Source organism: Penicillium waksmanii, assembly GCF_028829765.1.
Source record: "Penicillium waksmanii strain IBT 27052 chromosome Unknown utg000001l:1.0-4852451.0:1.0-4856178.0, whole genome shotgun sequence".
NCBI classification, from domain to species: domain Eukaryota; kingdom Fungi; phylum Ascomycota; class Eurotiomycetes; order Eurotiales; family Aspergillaceae; genus Penicillium; species Penicillium waksmanii.
The window spans coordinates 1057386-1072212 of NW_026643248.1; the positions used below are offsets into that span (position 1 = coordinate 1057386).

The window sequence follows — 14827 nt, forward strand, 5'->3', positions numbered from 1 at the left end:
GCGATCTCTGTAAAGTACTAGTATGATTTGCAACTGGATAGTCGTCATATTGAAATCTATCGCTTCTTGGACTTCTCTTCTCCAAATCTATACCATTTTTCAGTTCAAGCAATGCCAGAAAGCCACCATTCTTGCTCGTAGAAATATGGCACAGCGAGAGCAAGTGCTGCATTCGCATTTAGCTTCCCGGACCTCCAGGTCACTCTTTCGAACACAGTCCTTGTGCAACTTTTTATGCTCATTTCCGTTTCCAAATTATAGGTTGCCTAGACTATCACAGGTCCTGCCTCGGAGCCCTGTGCCGAGCCAACACTCTTGACACAAATTAAAGAGAAGGGAAAGCAAGTCGTTGTCGAACAAACTGGATTGGAGCATCTCGCACCACAATCTTCCCATTTTGCAGAGCCAACGGAACTGTCTTGGAATTCCTATGCTGACTTCAGGACACACATATCGAGTACATGCTTCATTTTTTTTCTTCGCCGAACACTGCAGATTTTGGTGGTCTGTCCACGGCGATTCTTGAAACGAAGCCCTCCGAGCGGCCTCGGCTGCGGTGTCTGCCTCTGGAAACGCGCTATAGTGTAAAGTTAGCATATACCGTAACCTTGGCCAAGGAGCAATACATGGCGTTCTGTCATGATGTAGTGTAATCTTTATTGTATATATGTCTAGAAGTGTGGTTATCATACCGTCGGTGGCGACGCTCGTGGACGCTTAGCTCGGCGTCCAGCACCCGGTACAGGGTACAAGATGCGAGGGCGAGGAGGGGGATGGCAATTATGCCCGTCCATTCCAGACGCTCAAACAAGCTCGCCATGGTGTTGAGGGCGCTGGCCAGCGGAGGCGAGGGCGGAGGGTCTCCGGGCTGGGGGTCGAGGTTAACGGGGGGGCTTATACATCATATTAGCTACATCCAAATACCAATTGATCCATGTTTTCTCAATTCTTGAGAGTGCGATTGAATGATGAGGACCAGATAAGCAGGTTTGAGTGAGCGGATGGTGACGAGGCATCGTCGATAAATATTGTGTCAGTGTCAAACGACATTGTCGTTTGGCGTGTCTAGTGTTTCAAACGAAGATGCTGGCGTGTCTGTGGACTTGGCGACACAGGATTGGCTTTGGTTCGACCATTCCATGTCAAAATCTGGCCTGTTTGCTGAATGTCCACGTAGGGAGGGGAGCTTACAAAGGATACTGGAATTCGACGGGTGTTGAATGTTGATTGTTGACATGGTATGTTTACGTGTTTCTCAACTAAATAGGCAAGTACGACCAGATACCAGATACGCAACCTTAGGCATGCATGGATTAAGAGGGAACGGGCAAGTACGCTTTATAATCACTACCGCTTAGCTCCTTCCTCAGACCCCTCGGGTATTGACTACTTCATCTATTCATATACGGTGACGACATTGAACCACAACTGAGCTCTATAGTATCTGGCTAGTGATATGTGAAAGCTCTTCTTTCTAGGTAGCTTACTAGCTGGGAAGCTATTTAGATACCCAAGTAGGCACTTGAGTAGATACTCCTATACTTAATTGTCATCATGATATTCGTAGGGATGCTACGGAGGGGAGAAGTCGAAAATGGCAATTGATGGTTGAAGAAAGAAGGAAGGGGATGCATTATTTAAAGGTCATATCCAAAGAACTGAGCCATTTCGGCAAATAATTATTGGCAAACGCCTGACAATCCGGGACTGATTCTGGGTGATAGTGGAGGGAACGGTACAGATATCAAAACGAATTTTAGTCAGCGGGCAATCCGCCCCAATACCTACCAAGATCTTGAATCGTGGAGCGATCAAGCTTTCCATCTCTGACAATTGTCAATTTTTGGATTACACAGTGAGTTGCAGAGCCATGCCCAGATCAGCACAGACTGCCCGGCGCAACGCAGAACGGCCGAGATGGCATCAGCGGCAGTACCTGGACCACGAGGGTAAATTCGCGATTCTCGGACGATTGTGTACGGTTCAGGAATTCAACGAGCCGGAAGGGTATTACCAGCACAGAATGCAAGTCTATACCAAGGTTCCCGTTGATGTTGAGAATTATGTTTCGCTTTACCAATATCTCTTTGACGTCCGATTCGATCCTGCTGCGTTTCTGGAGATCTACACAGCTACCCAGCCCAATGCCGTTGCCTGTATTCGGCCCCTCTGGCTATGAAACCACTGTTGGACGCAGTGCAGGCATATCCGAGGCCGCGAGGAGACTTGCCATGCTGGACTTGAAAGATGGGGCAAGATGGGACGATCTGAGATACCTTAAAACAGACGAGTACCGCCGTATTTTCGGCCTTTCACTTGCGCAGTACCAGGCAGCAGTCCTTGGAATTCGGCCGTTTGAACCGTATCAGCCGCGAGAAGAGCAAACCGATGGCATTTAAGGGACGGTGCTGGTAGCTGTGGATATTTGGCGCAGAGGAATGAGCGGGAAGAGGGCTGAAACGGTTTAATTGCAAACTAATCTGCTTCAATATCTGAAGTTTCCACTTCAAACAGAATACATGACTTACTTCGCTTTACTTCGCCTGCTTTCTACGAGGAAAACTACCATGATCTTTTACCGCGAAGAGTAGTTGCTGGCCAGATCAGAATGGGGCGAAGCACCCTGCAAGTTGCAACCTCCTCACCCCGGCTGTGTCTCCTCGGGGCCATGCTTGAAAAGCCCAGTCTCCGCAGAGGGAATTGTTTGCACTCAGTCATGTCTGCTTTCCCATATACTCCGTACATGCATGCAGCACATAAGATCGACAAGAACGAGACCAGTGTTTCAACTTTCCAGCCCACTGATCGGGTCATATCCGCATGACAAGGATATTTTGCCCGGGTGCATACGTGAGCTGCCTACACAGTCTGCATAAGCGCCCTCTCACCCGGGCGCTAGAGTGTGTTAGTTCATTCGTCAATCTAACTCACTCTGCCAAGCCTTCGTGATGCGTTGGCAAGGCTGCCCCGCACCGAATCAGACTACTCAGCCACTTTCTTGTGCGATCGACTCGACTGAGCTTTTATTTCAGGCAGTCAATCCCATCCTTGCTGTCAGCCAAGCCTTATTTAACTCTTATATCTTGCCCTGGAATCCCCTAGGCCTGAAGTGGTACATTTATTCACGGATCGTCATCATCTACTATAGATCTGACCGCTCATTGGACAAGTAGGGAACTGAACCTTGGATCATCGATTTTTTAAAGTGTTTATTTGGATATGTTCGATCTTCAATGCAAAGCGTTATGCCCGAAGATTCCGATCCTGCAATGGAGACAAGGTAAATTGCACCCATTCCCGGGTTGATCGGCATACTCCCTACTTACACTATGGCAGGCGATGGCGATAATTGGACGAAGAAAGAGATTTATACATCGGAACTGCGTGTCCAAGGCCGTGGGCAGGTTCCCTCGATCATCTCCGAAGACACTGAAGTATACATCATGTAAGTTGGGTGAAATAGAAAGTTTGACATCATGGATTGTCACTAAGAATACGAAGAATCGCAAACGCGGAAACAATTGTGCAATGCCAACAATGTCGCAAAACTTTCATCAACACATTCTGTATGCCCAAGACCCTCTGGTCCCCGTCAATCCGCAACTCAAACGGCTACTTCGGATGTGAAGCAACATACGATACCAACTCCGTCGCGGGATTTAGTGAGTTTATCTATTCTACCATCCCACGGAGACTCTCAAATCAATCAGATCTCCTTACTCACCTACCTCTCAAATCCCAATCCCAAAACTAACAACAAAATCAGATACATGGGCCTACTTCGAAATCAAACACGTAGAAGAAGACCTACAATACGACTGGTCCAAAGCAAACACCTTCACACGCTGGATAACCCACACCAACCAAACAGCCCTAATTTACTTCGACCCAACCCATCGACTAACCCAAACCCCCGACCTAGAAGAAGAATCACCCGACATCCTAAAAGACCCCTTCTGGACCTACGCCCACATGCTAGAGGAAATTGTCAAACTACAAGATTCGGCCGTCTGGTCAATCCGCGACCACGTCCGCGCTCTCGAGAAAGCAGAGAAACCCCCCGGCAGACCCCAACCCGATTATCGCCGTCTCCACGATATAGGCCGACACGCAGTTCACGTTACGGAATCCCTTGATGTCGCTGTGCAGACCATTGAGCAGCTTCTCCGACACCACCAGCGCTACGCACATAAACCTCCATCATCAGCTCTCATCTCCACAGAAAGCTTGAATGACGATGATACTACTACTGCTCCTGCTACTGGTAGCACTAGTGCTGGCGCACTATCCCAATCAACATTCCAATCAATCCAATCCCGCCTCGAATTCAACCAAAGCTGCCTAACAAGCCTCCGCCACCGAAGCACAGCCAACGAAAAGCGCCTCGCGCACGAAATCCAACTAGCCTTCAACACAGTAGCCCAACACGACGCAAGTCTTTCCGTGAAAATCAGCCACGCAATGATGTCCGACAGCACGGCACTCAAAACGCTCGCATTCGTCACTTTCGTTTTCTTACCGCCAACATTCATCTCGTCAATATTTAGCATGAGCTTTTTTAAATATGATGATGGGACTGGGTTTACGATGAGTGGGGAGATTTGGATTTATTGGGCTTTTGCTCTTCCTACGACGATTGTTAGTACGCTTATTTGGCAGTTTTGGCATAAGATTTCGCCGAGGCAGAGGAGGGAACGACCGCTTAGGAATGCGGCGACTTTTGAATTGAGGGATCTGGTTTAGTATAACCTCCAGGGCTTGAAGGGGGGGGTATTGGTGCTTTTTGTTTATTTATTTCTCTCTATTCTCCTTTGGTTATTGGTAGCTTCGTACTAGTACAATAGGATGAATCGAAATTAAACACAGTCAAATTGATCTAAACTCGCATAAATGGATATGCTATGCTAGTTAAGAATGAAACTGCTAGGCCCTGCGCCCCCCTCGCGTGTAACTGCTCAAGTATGAATGCTGCCCAGAAAGATAAAACTGGGAAAAAATGATTCAGCAGACAAAATATGCGACAAAGTACAATGAAGGGAAGTAACATCAAAACAATATCAAGTGCACGGGGTCTCTTCGAAAAATAGAGAAACAAAACAGAAAAGAAGACAGCCACCGAACCCACTCCACTTTCTCAAAATTCGAACATGTAATTTTCTTCTCTTTGGATTTCAAAACAGCTTCCAGTAACAAGAACACAGACACAGACCTAGCAATTTAACAAAATCTTGATAATCATCATCGCTGCTACATCTTCACCAGTACCGGGATTCTCGTGGGTTCTCTTCATGCTCTCTCAATCGAGAGCTACCAGCCACGTTCGCAAGGCTTTTGTTTCGATCTTGGCTAACTTGGCTAACTTGGCCAGAGGGGGCAGCTCGATCTTTGGAAGAAGAGGTTCCGGACAAAACCAACGACTTCGATATTTTTCCTTCTGTCGACGCAGCAGATGCGTCCTTGCTTCGGGATCCAATCTCATCGATATTCTTGACAACCGTCTCGGTCAGACCGAAGAGAGACCACAGGCCCGGGGCATCAATAAGGGCATCCGGGGAGCTCGCGGCCGAAGAAGATGCAGGTGCCGTGCCCTGTCCAAAGAGTGTAGCTGTGTTCCATTTAGATGTTTGGGAACCAACTTCCAGTTTCCAGTTTGATTCCAATGCATCTTCTGTTCCCGAGCTGATGAGTGAGACTTCGGACCAGCGGTGCGGTCGTTCGACTTTGTCAGATTCGTCGGGGCAGTAGGCTTTGATATCTGTTTTCTGAAAGCCCGAGTAAGAGATCACCAGGTCTTGAATCTCTGTGATTCGCATGTAAAGATCTTCCTTTCTGTCCTTTTCACCTTCACGGAGGTAGCGGTACTTTGAGACTCGCTTCATCAGAATTTTCTCAATCTCAAACGGCGGCGGGGGCACAGTTGTCTCGATCTGGATGTCCGACCCTGAGAAGACCTTGCGAAAGTTTTTGGTCATTTCCAGGATATCATCTTTAATGTTTGCACCTAGCTTGACATACGGTGATTGGCCGGTAAGAACAATCGCGGCATCCCAGTTGTTATCCGGAAAATTCAAATGAATGTTTCCAAGCGGAAAATTGGGTCCGGTGGTTCTTGCAGGCTCATCATTGAATATGGTGACGAGGAATGATTCCACGGTATTGCCCTTTGGCAAGACACAATGAAATTCACAGTCGACAGCTTCTTCGTAGGGCTCCTGGTCAAAAACACGGCGGCCGGCAACTCGAAGACCAATGAGGTTGTCAATATCAGCTTTGCTGATGGCCAGCCGGTTGTACAAGAATGGTTTGGGAGGCGGAAGACCAGTGTTGGGATTGAAGTATTTGCGAAGTTCGGCCAAGTCCATCGGACCACATGGTTGCGTGGGAGGGACCAGGATCAGGCCTATCTGGACCTCCAAAGTCATTCGACCAGGGAACGCCTTCGCGGCACCAAGCACTGGCTCGAGCATATGAAAAACGGTTTTTGCGCGATCTTCCGACTTGGACCGCTTAATTGTATCATTCCTCGAAGACAATCTTTCCTTTGCCCCAACACCTGGCTCCATTGTTGGTTCTAGAATGGCCTTGGCGACATTATTGTGACCCCGAGCGCGTTGGAAAGTAGTCAATCCCCACATGTCGTTCTTTCTGGCCGTATGTCGAGCCTTAGAGTCTGCCCTTGCTTGGATCTTACTCTCTTTATCGATATCAACAGGCCGAGCGGACTTCTGATTCATGATACTGTGGAGTTCCCGTGTTTCTGATTCAGACACCGCAACCTGGGCTTCATGAATAGAATCATCTGCTGGATCTCGTGGTTGGGGTGCTTCGGCGATTTCAGATAGACTGGTTGACTCGTTAATCTGAATCTCGCGACACAAGAATTGCATAGCTGCCTGCACATTGGATTCCTGTTTCCTGTCTGGAGCCTGTTCTTGGGGATTTGTATTCATTGTTTCTGTAGGCACAGTTCCCTGGAGCCCGAATATTGGAAGTTCAATACATGGGATAATTGGCTGGTCATCAACAATGTAAACTGATATCTCACCCAAGTCGAATAGCATTTCAAATGATGGGAAGTCGTTACTGTTCACAGTTTCTGTTGTATATTTTTTGCCAGTCATTTCCCCACCGTCCAAACTGAGGTTGGCTGGCTTCGGTTCATCTTTCATCGGGTTGGAATCGACAAGATTTGGGGACTCAGGGACAGCCTCGATAACAGTTGATAATTTGCTAGAGGTCATGCGAAGCTGTGGAGGCTTTGGAGGAACCGGCGGTCGTTTTGAACTGGAGCGCTCTGGGATACTTGAAATTGGCAACCCGAAGAGCAGTTTCTGCCGAGTCAATGCAAGAGACTCAGTAGGTCGTCTCACCAATGGAGTAGCTATCGGACTGGATGGGTGAGGGACATTTCCAACCATCTCGAGGCTATCTTGAAGTGCTGCATGGCTGGCAGAGATAGCAACCGGGCGGGTAGCATCGCAAGGTAAACCTCCCGGAAACCGGATGCCTGCAGGTCGATCCCGAGTTCCAGGGTTAAATTCCGGCCTCTTGACAATTGAAAGCGACACCGGGCTACCGGGTCGAGAAATGTAACGCGTTGGCGGGGAGGTAGGAGGGGAACTGCTAGGGGTGGTCTGAGGCGGCGGTGGAGAAGACAATGGGGAACTCAATCCAGATTCACGACTAGGCAGCGACGATACAGTCGTTTCAGGTGTCGGGCTACGCTCCTGTCGGGTTTTGATAATGGCAGCGGGAGTTAGAGGCGATGAGAGAGACAATGCCCTGGGTGCTATGTTCTCATCTGTCACACTTGCAGGCTTCCGAGTCTTTCTAACATTCGGGATTCTCGGCGTAGCAAGCTTCCCAATTTCAGACTGTTGAACGACGGGGATCTTAACCTGCGGTGCAATGCTAGGTTGCATAGGTTGTGTCGTTCTGGCTGGAGGGGGTGGTGACCTGATTGGATAACGTGAAGCGGAAGTTGGTGGCGATAAAGCAGGCCATGCAGAAGAACTCTGTGGAGAAATCTTTTGGGCAGGAGTGTCCAGCTTTGGGAATTCGGAGTCCCATTTTGTCGGAGCTTTGGCTCCTGCATGCGGAGGGGTTGGATGGCGTGGCGCCGTGGTAACTCGTGGCGTTGGAGATATGGTGACAATGGCGGGAGCCTGAGAGTATGGTATCATCACGTTTTTCAAGTTGTACTTCAAGCTGAGGTCTTCAACAAGACGTTGTCCGGTGGCTCGGTCAGTGTCCATCAACTTCTTCATCCGGTATCGGGGTACTTCGTCGTTCGAACCGAGGACAGCAATATCGTTTGGCGGTTCCTGGAGCAAAGCCTAGAGATTGTGAGCAAGGTGCCAGCCAAAAAGGAAAGCTGAAATTTATCTTACAATGAAGCCGAGCGATCCTTGTAGTTTGTCTAATGCTTCATCAACATCTTCAGGAGTCAGGCCAGCCAAACGAATTTGAAGGGGATCGGAGTTCGCCACGATAGAGATATCGGTGTGAGTATCTTCTGCGATGCGGAACATAATATTGAATCGATCTGTCAGGAAGTAATGACCAAGCTCCCCAGGACTCCAAGTCCTGTTCGTTGACCGGCTGTGGGGTTTGACGTCCATTGGGCCAAAATCTAGAAGATCCGCGGGCCCGGAGGATGATGGCTTGGGAGGCGGAGGCATGGCTTGAAGGTCAGTAGGGATGAGTGAGTGCATGCGAGGAAGCTAGAATCTATCGTCAGCGCGGATTCCAAAAGGTATGCCAGTGTGAAAAGTAAAGGTACGTACATCAAGTAGATGATCGTCTTTGTGCTGGTTGAAGTACTCATTCATAGTCGCCGCACAAGATGTGTGAACCATTCGATCAGGCGTTCGAAGAAGGAGAATCTGTGAATGAATGGGTGGCATTAGCTTCATGACGACTAAGCAAAGTGAGAGAAAGGAAAGGCAAACAATACGAACATGAGCCCCATCATCGTAGCCAACCTGCGCATCATCCGTTCGGGACGTGATACCTCTGTCTCTTGTCAATGGAACCTCAGCTAGCAAATTGGCAGGGCACACGCGATACTCAATTCGCTCGGTCAGTTCGTCAACCTTCACAATGGCAGTGTTAGCGGTATCCACGATTGCAATTGTTTAAAAAATAAAGAGAGAGATGGAAAGTTCACCCCAAGAGCCTCAATGACGTAGATTGATCCCACGGCAGCATCACCACGTCCACCACGTCGGTCACGTCCAACACGTCTCGGAGAAGGTACCCTGATAGTCAAATCCAGGCTTTTGTCAGCTGCAACGGTCATGCTCAAGGTGATATTCGGCAGGGGGGGCAGAGTGAGTGAATTTTGAATGTCTGAAGAGAAGAGAAAGGGAGGGAATGACGGAAATCCAGCAAGAAGCTGGGCGATTGCGGATCATCGTGGATGGTGAGGAAGGTGCAGAGGAAGCAGGAGAGGAAGTTGCGGTGGAGGGTTTAGGGGGGGGTGGCCTAAATAGGCAGTATGTGTATAGGCAATATACTATAGGCAGTAGCAGTGGCAGTGGCAGAGTGGATGAGTGGTAGCGGATGAGTGGAAGAGTAGAAGAGTAGACAGTAGATATGCAAATGCAGTCATCATACATCAGATCTAACTGAACAAAATCTAGAACTAAAAGAATGATACAACACCGAACTTCGCCTCCATGGCTAAGGGTATCCGTGCCTCCGAAACGCCAGGGGGATGACTCTGTACAAAAGAAATCAATGATGTGATAGTATGTGATGCGATGGTGAAAGGGAAAAGGGAAAAGGGGAGAAGAGAGGGCCAGTATACTCGGTCAACCAGCCAATCCTTGTATTGACCATGCCAATACCTGGACCCAATTATGCCTTCTCTTTCTCGGTCCTCCTCTCTCCCTCCTGGTCTCGCATCTCTTGCAGCCGCATAACCCAATTCATCTTCCCCTCCGTCTCCTTCATCGAGGCAACCATCGTTTCAAGTTGCGCATTATACGCCCGACCCTGCTCAAGCGTATCCCGAAGCTCATCATCCTTGAACTTCTTGTACTGCACATGAGTATCCAGTAATTTCTCATGCAATTCCTTCAACCCCTCAATTTCCCGATTCTTCTGTTCCGCAATGACCTCCAAATGATCCGAGGAAACGACATGCTTCTCATGCGCCCCCTTAAGACTCTTCAGCTCATCAAACAGCACCTTCACCCTCCTCCCGAGATCCGTCTTTTCGCGCTTCGTCGCGCTAGCCAGAACCTCGTACTGCGTCTGGTGATATTTCGTCAATTCCTGCGCCTCCGCCTGTTCGCGGTTATGATGTTCCCGCTCATCGCGCATCATGTCGTTTGTCTTGCTCGCGGCGGATTCGGCTTCTTTCCGCTTATTGCGCTCGTTTTGGATTTCCACGCGGAGGTCTTCGATTTTGCGATCTTTGCGCGTGATCGAGTTCAGGTTGACCTCGTTGACTTGTTCTAGGTTTCGGAGGCGCTCGGACATGTTCTGCGCTTGTGTTTTTAGGGTCTCGTTTGAGCGTTGGGTTTCTTCGGCGCGGGATCGGTAGACGCTGCATTCACGGCGGAGTCGCGCGATCTCTTCTTGGAGGTTGTGGATTACTCGGCCAGATTTGCCTGTTGCGGCGTGGCCGACGGCGGACCATTCTGTGGGTGTTTCATCGGCGGGGGAGGTCGGATTGCCGGAGGAGGGATTGGGAGGTTGGGGTTGTGATTGTGGTTGTGATTGTGGTTGTGGTTGTGGTTGTGATTGTGGTTGTGATTGGGGTTGTGTGGGGGAGCCGTGGGAATCTGTAGATGGGATGACCCCGGGTCGGGTAAGTAATGCGCGGGGGAATGTAGCTGACGCCATGGACATGGTGAACCGACCTCTGAGGCCGTCGGCGGCCGGAGAACCGTCTTCGAATAAACCGTTGACTTGATGCATGTTCAATTGGGTGTCCACATGTGGGAGGTTCACTTGGGGTGGTTGGGTGGAAGCTGGTGAGGGGAGATGTTGCACGTCAGTATTGATCGAATTGAGGTTCGCCATTGAGCCCAGCCGCTTCATGGCTCGCTTTAGCGACGCCATCCCATTACTCGCAGCTGGCAGTAGCAGCTGGAGCTCATTATCTGGGGAAGAATGGCGGTGGAGATAGAGGGGGCACTGGCAGGCTGCGACGCAGGCATAGCACTACAAGCGTGGGAATAAATTTGGAGGGGAACGAACGGAAAGCTCGGCGTACCAGTATTGAATCTCAGTTGTGCCAGATGAGTGGTGGTTAACTTATTGCGGCGTCTGAGCATCGCCGAGCATCATAGGAGGCCGTGCTTAACGCGACATCTATGGGCGGACAGCAAAGTGGGCGGGTTGATGCAGTAAACGACACCCGTCAAAGACCAAAGAACGCGTTGCGGGCCAGAATTGGAAGAATCAAAGCCGAAAGAACCAAAAATATCAAAGCGGCGTAGCAAAAGAGAAATGGAGCAAAGTGAAGATAGTGAAGAGAGAAGAGAGCTGAGGTGTTCCACCGGATCCGCCGACTATTGACTTCCGTAGGAACGCGGCAGGCTAAGCGGGCCACTAAGCGGGCGCTAGGCGGTTTGCGCTTGGGCTTTTAGTTACTCCAACACTGACACTGCATGAACATTGCCACTTTACTTCTGCACTTTTGAATGAACTTGAATGAATCAATTACCTCCACAACGCCTGATCAATTGCCCTCCATAGTATCGGGTATTGGATGTATATACATGAAGGAAGCCCGGGCTGGAATTGGCTGAATTTGCAACACGTTGAGAATGACTGCCCACTGATCAAAAAAGAACTTGAAACAAGACAAAAACGCTCATCGTCTGGGGTTTTCATATCTACTGAACAAGGTAGACAAACAGACCCAGAGCTCCCAGCACAATCTCGCGGGACAACGAGGGCACGGAAGCCATGCCACTCTGCGTGGTTCCGGTCTCAGATGCCTCCTTGCCATTCATCACGTCGGTTTCGGTCATCATGGGACCATTGGTCATAGTGCTGCCAACAGTCGAGGAGGAAGGACTGCCGGAGGGGGAGCCGGATGCTGAGGAGCTGATCAGAGGCTTGCTGGTTGTCTGTGTCTCGGTGCCCATCGTGGTCTGGGTGTTGGTGCCAGTGGTGGTGCCAGTGGCAGCGGTGGCAGCGGTGGCCTCGGTAGTGGCATGGTTGGTGTGTTTTGCTCCAGTGGTCTCGGCCTTGGGGGCTCCAACGCCGGCCTTCAACAGAGCCGAGTAGTTGACCTGTCCACCTTGGGAGACCTGGAAAGCGTATGTCTCGCCCTCCTTGACATTGTCACCAGGAGTCCAGGTGAAAGTGCCATCCTTGGCCTCGCTAGTGATGGTCTCTACATCCTTGAGGTGGGTGGAGGTTCCCTTGCGCAGGGTCAGAGTCACAGGCTATTATCTCTAGTCAGTACAGTCAAGTGATATTCTTGGAGATTCCCAATCCTACCTGTCCAGGGACGGCACCAGCCCAGGTAAGAGTCACGGGCTTGCCGGCAGCGACATCCTGGGGCCAGCTAGTGAAAGCAAGAGGGTCGACGGCGAGACCCAGGGCAATGAATGAAGCCGACACGGCGAGGACACGAGAGAAATGCATCTTGACAAAAAGAGCGAATGTAGTTGGGGGGGATGTTAATGAAAGTGTCGTATTAGTTGGCGTGTAAAGAGTCGAGAATGGCGGCGTAAGTCGGATAGAGGCGAGAAAGTCAGGATGACGGTGGCACAACGCGATCTTTATTTCACGGCGTCTGCTCGCTCTGATCTCTTCCAGCTCCGCAAATTGACAAATTAACCTTGAAATTCGCATGTCGGTATTCGAGAGTTGGGAGAATGTCGCATTCCGAGCAGTTGGTCGAAGCATCGGCCGGGTGCTACTCGCTGAAGCATGCACCACCTTGGATTGTTTGGGGAATTCCTTTCTCAGTAAACAGTAGAAATTCCTCACATCTTTTCTTCTTGAGCCAGCCCTTCGATACTGACTTTTTTTTTCTCTCCAAATGAATGGGTGAAGAAGGTTGTTTAACCGCAGCTCAGCTCGTATGCATTCAGCAATGAATTACGTGACTCTCTGCAAACCAATTGTTCCGAAACTAAATAAACCAAAACAAAGTAAGATAAACAGATCTACTTCAGCGCCCGGGGAGGGATAAGATCTAGAGCCTATAGGGATGGCTCCCTGATCCTCCAAGAATGCATCCCTTCCCGAATTGTTTTGATTGGAATCAAGGCATAGGGCTGTCCATCTCTCGACTTTTCTATTCAGTATTACATTTTTCTTATATTTCTTGTGTTGTTTTCATACCAAGGGGTAGTAAATGTCTTATTACCTCCATGTGTGGTTAACTTGCACTTCTCTGCTTCGGCGGCTATAATGTCGATCATATACCATGCAAGGGCGGCGGTGGCCACCCGCTGCCATTGACGTTGGTGGACAGTGCCGCTAGAAGATTCCTGTAATGGTAGCTGCTTGCATGAGCTTTTATGGAAGAAGAATATTCCAAAATCAAATCCAGGAGTACAGGGCTAAAGTCAAAGTCTGTTGGTCGTGTGACATAGATTTACAAGTACTTGATCAGCGCTGGTTCCCTTCCAATGTTTTTATTTGCAATTGACGCAGAGTTACTTGACTGATCCAACTTTTAGTCCTTTCTACAGGATCCCAATAAGCCGCAGCCTCTCAGGAGGTCTGGAAAAATACTCGCATTACAGTTCGCATCAGATAAAAACACTCGTCGACTAAAAGCAACAAGTTGATGGGTTCTATATTGAATTTTATAACATCAAATATCAAGAAGCGAAGTAAACATCACATTCTAACACATCTCTAACCGATACCTCGTCAATCATCCTGCCATTGAGCCAGCCAAATCGAACAGAATGCACTTCCTTATAGAAGCAAAGTGAAACTCAAGCCCCGCTTGAATTATTTCACCTTCGAAGCCAGGAAAGTCGCAGCCTCATTAGCATTGGCGCCATAAGTTAAGTGGGCGGCGGTAATGATAAGCGTTCCATCACAGACCAAGTCACCAATGGCACAGAAGACCTTAGTCTGATCCTTGGGATAATTGGGGATACGGCCACCATCCTGCAGATTGCGCGTGAATCCAAACAGAACAACACCCTTGACCTTATCTCTCACGTCCGAGTCCAGCTTCTGAATCGCGTTGTCGATGACGGCACTTCCCTGACTAAATTTCGCAAATTTGAATATTAGCCAAAATTGAACTGCAGATTTATCTCGCAGGGTCTGTCATGGAGAGGAAAGGGGGGGATAAAGCTTCCTGCGTAGCGTGGTAGCAGTAGCGACATACCTGTACCCACCCGCGACGATCTTCGCATTTGGGCATTTAGTGTTACACTTGTTGAACACATCCACTGCAGCCTGCACATCCTGCGGCGCGGTGTTATCGGGCAGGAAGTTCTCAGCCAGACCGGCTGTATAGTCACCGCCGATTCCCTGGCAGCCCACGGCGCCTCCCAATTGAGTCTTCAGGTCGATGCAGACTTCGGGACCAACAACGGTGCCCTAGAGGGATTATTATCTCATTAGTTCTTTACATTCTGGAAGTGTATAATTTAGATGCGAGTTCTCACAGTGTTGCCGACTTCGGTGGATCCACGCGCAAAGATGAACATGGTATCCTTGCAATTGCCAGTGTCGAGATCATTGGCGTAGATGTATTGACGGCGCTCGACTGGGCTGGTGAGAAAGGAGTTCGAGGCCACAATCAAGGGAGTAGCCAGGAGGAGGGGAGGATAGTCTTGAGAAACATCTTGCGGGTGGAAGGGAAGATAATGGAATGATTCAAGTT

The 14827-nt window shown here is 49.4% G+C and overlaps 7 protein-coding genes across 7 annotated transcripts; 2 read left to right on the forward strand and 5 right to left on the reverse strand.

The window, feature by feature from the left end:
- Positions 1-325: 325 nt before the first annotated feature.
- On the reverse strand, positions 326-1050 carry N7481_000375 (uncharacterized protein; the record flags this gene model as incomplete). Its single annotated transcript, XM_057259594.1, has 4 exons — positions 326-414; positions 489-577; positions 693-893; positions 977-1050. The coding sequence occupies 4 exons, from the start codon at positions 1048-1050 to the stop codon at positions 326-328; spliced, it is 453 nt and encodes a 150-aa protein (XP_057127426.1).
- Positions 1051-1870: 820 nt separating this feature from the next.
- On the forward strand, positions 1871-2179 carry N7481_000376 (uncharacterized protein; the record flags this gene model as incomplete). The annotated part of the gene is made up of 1 exon (XM_057259595.1): positions 1871-2179. One exon carries the CDS (start codon positions 1871-1873, stop codon positions 2177-2179), a length of 309 nt encoding a protein of 102 aa, XP_057127427.1.
- A 1150-nt stretch (positions 2180-3329) lies between these two features.
- N7481_000377 (uncharacterized protein) lies at positions 3330-4743 on the forward strand (the record flags this gene model as incomplete). The annotated part of the gene is made up of 3 exons (XM_057259596.1): positions 3330-3445; positions 3502-3662; positions 3767-4743. The coding sequence occupies 3 exons, from the start codon at positions 3330-3332 to the stop codon at positions 4741-4743; spliced, it is 1254 nt and encodes a 417-aa protein (XP_057127428.1).
- Positions 4744-5255: 512 nt separating this feature from the next.
- Positions 5256-8681, reverse strand: N7481_000378 (uncharacterized protein; the record flags this gene model as incomplete). Its single annotated transcript, XM_057259597.1, has 2 exons — positions 5256-8324; positions 8391-8681. 2 exons carry the CDS (start codon positions 8679-8681, stop codon positions 5256-5258), a joined length of 3360 nt encoding a protein of 1119 aa, XP_057127429.1.
- Positions 8682-9861: 1180 nt separating this feature from the next.
- Positions 9862-11073, reverse strand: N7481_000379 (uncharacterized protein; the record flags this gene model as incomplete). Its single annotated transcript, XM_057259598.1, has 1 exon — positions 9862-11073. One exon carries the CDS (start codon positions 11071-11073, stop codon positions 9862-9864), a length of 1212 nt encoding a protein of 403 aa, XP_057127430.1.
- Positions 11074-11852: 779 nt separating this feature from the next.
- Positions 11853-12612, reverse strand: N7481_000380 (GPI anchored serine-threonine rich family protein; the record flags this gene model as incomplete). The annotated part of the gene is made up of 2 exons (XM_057259599.1): positions 11853-12410; positions 12466-12612. 2 exons carry the CDS (start codon positions 12610-12612, stop codon positions 11853-11855), a joined length of 705 nt encoding a protein of 234 aa, XP_057127431.1.
- A 1326-nt stretch (positions 12613-13938) lies between these two features.
- N7481_000381 (uncharacterized protein) lies at positions 13939-14774 on the reverse strand (the record flags this gene model as incomplete). The annotated part of the gene is made up of 3 exons (XM_057259600.1): positions 13939-14203; positions 14327-14541; positions 14610-14774. Coding segments are annotated over 3 exons (645 nt in total), but the record flags the coding sequence as incomplete, so codon positions are not given.
- Positions 14775-14827: the final 53 nt, after the last annotated feature.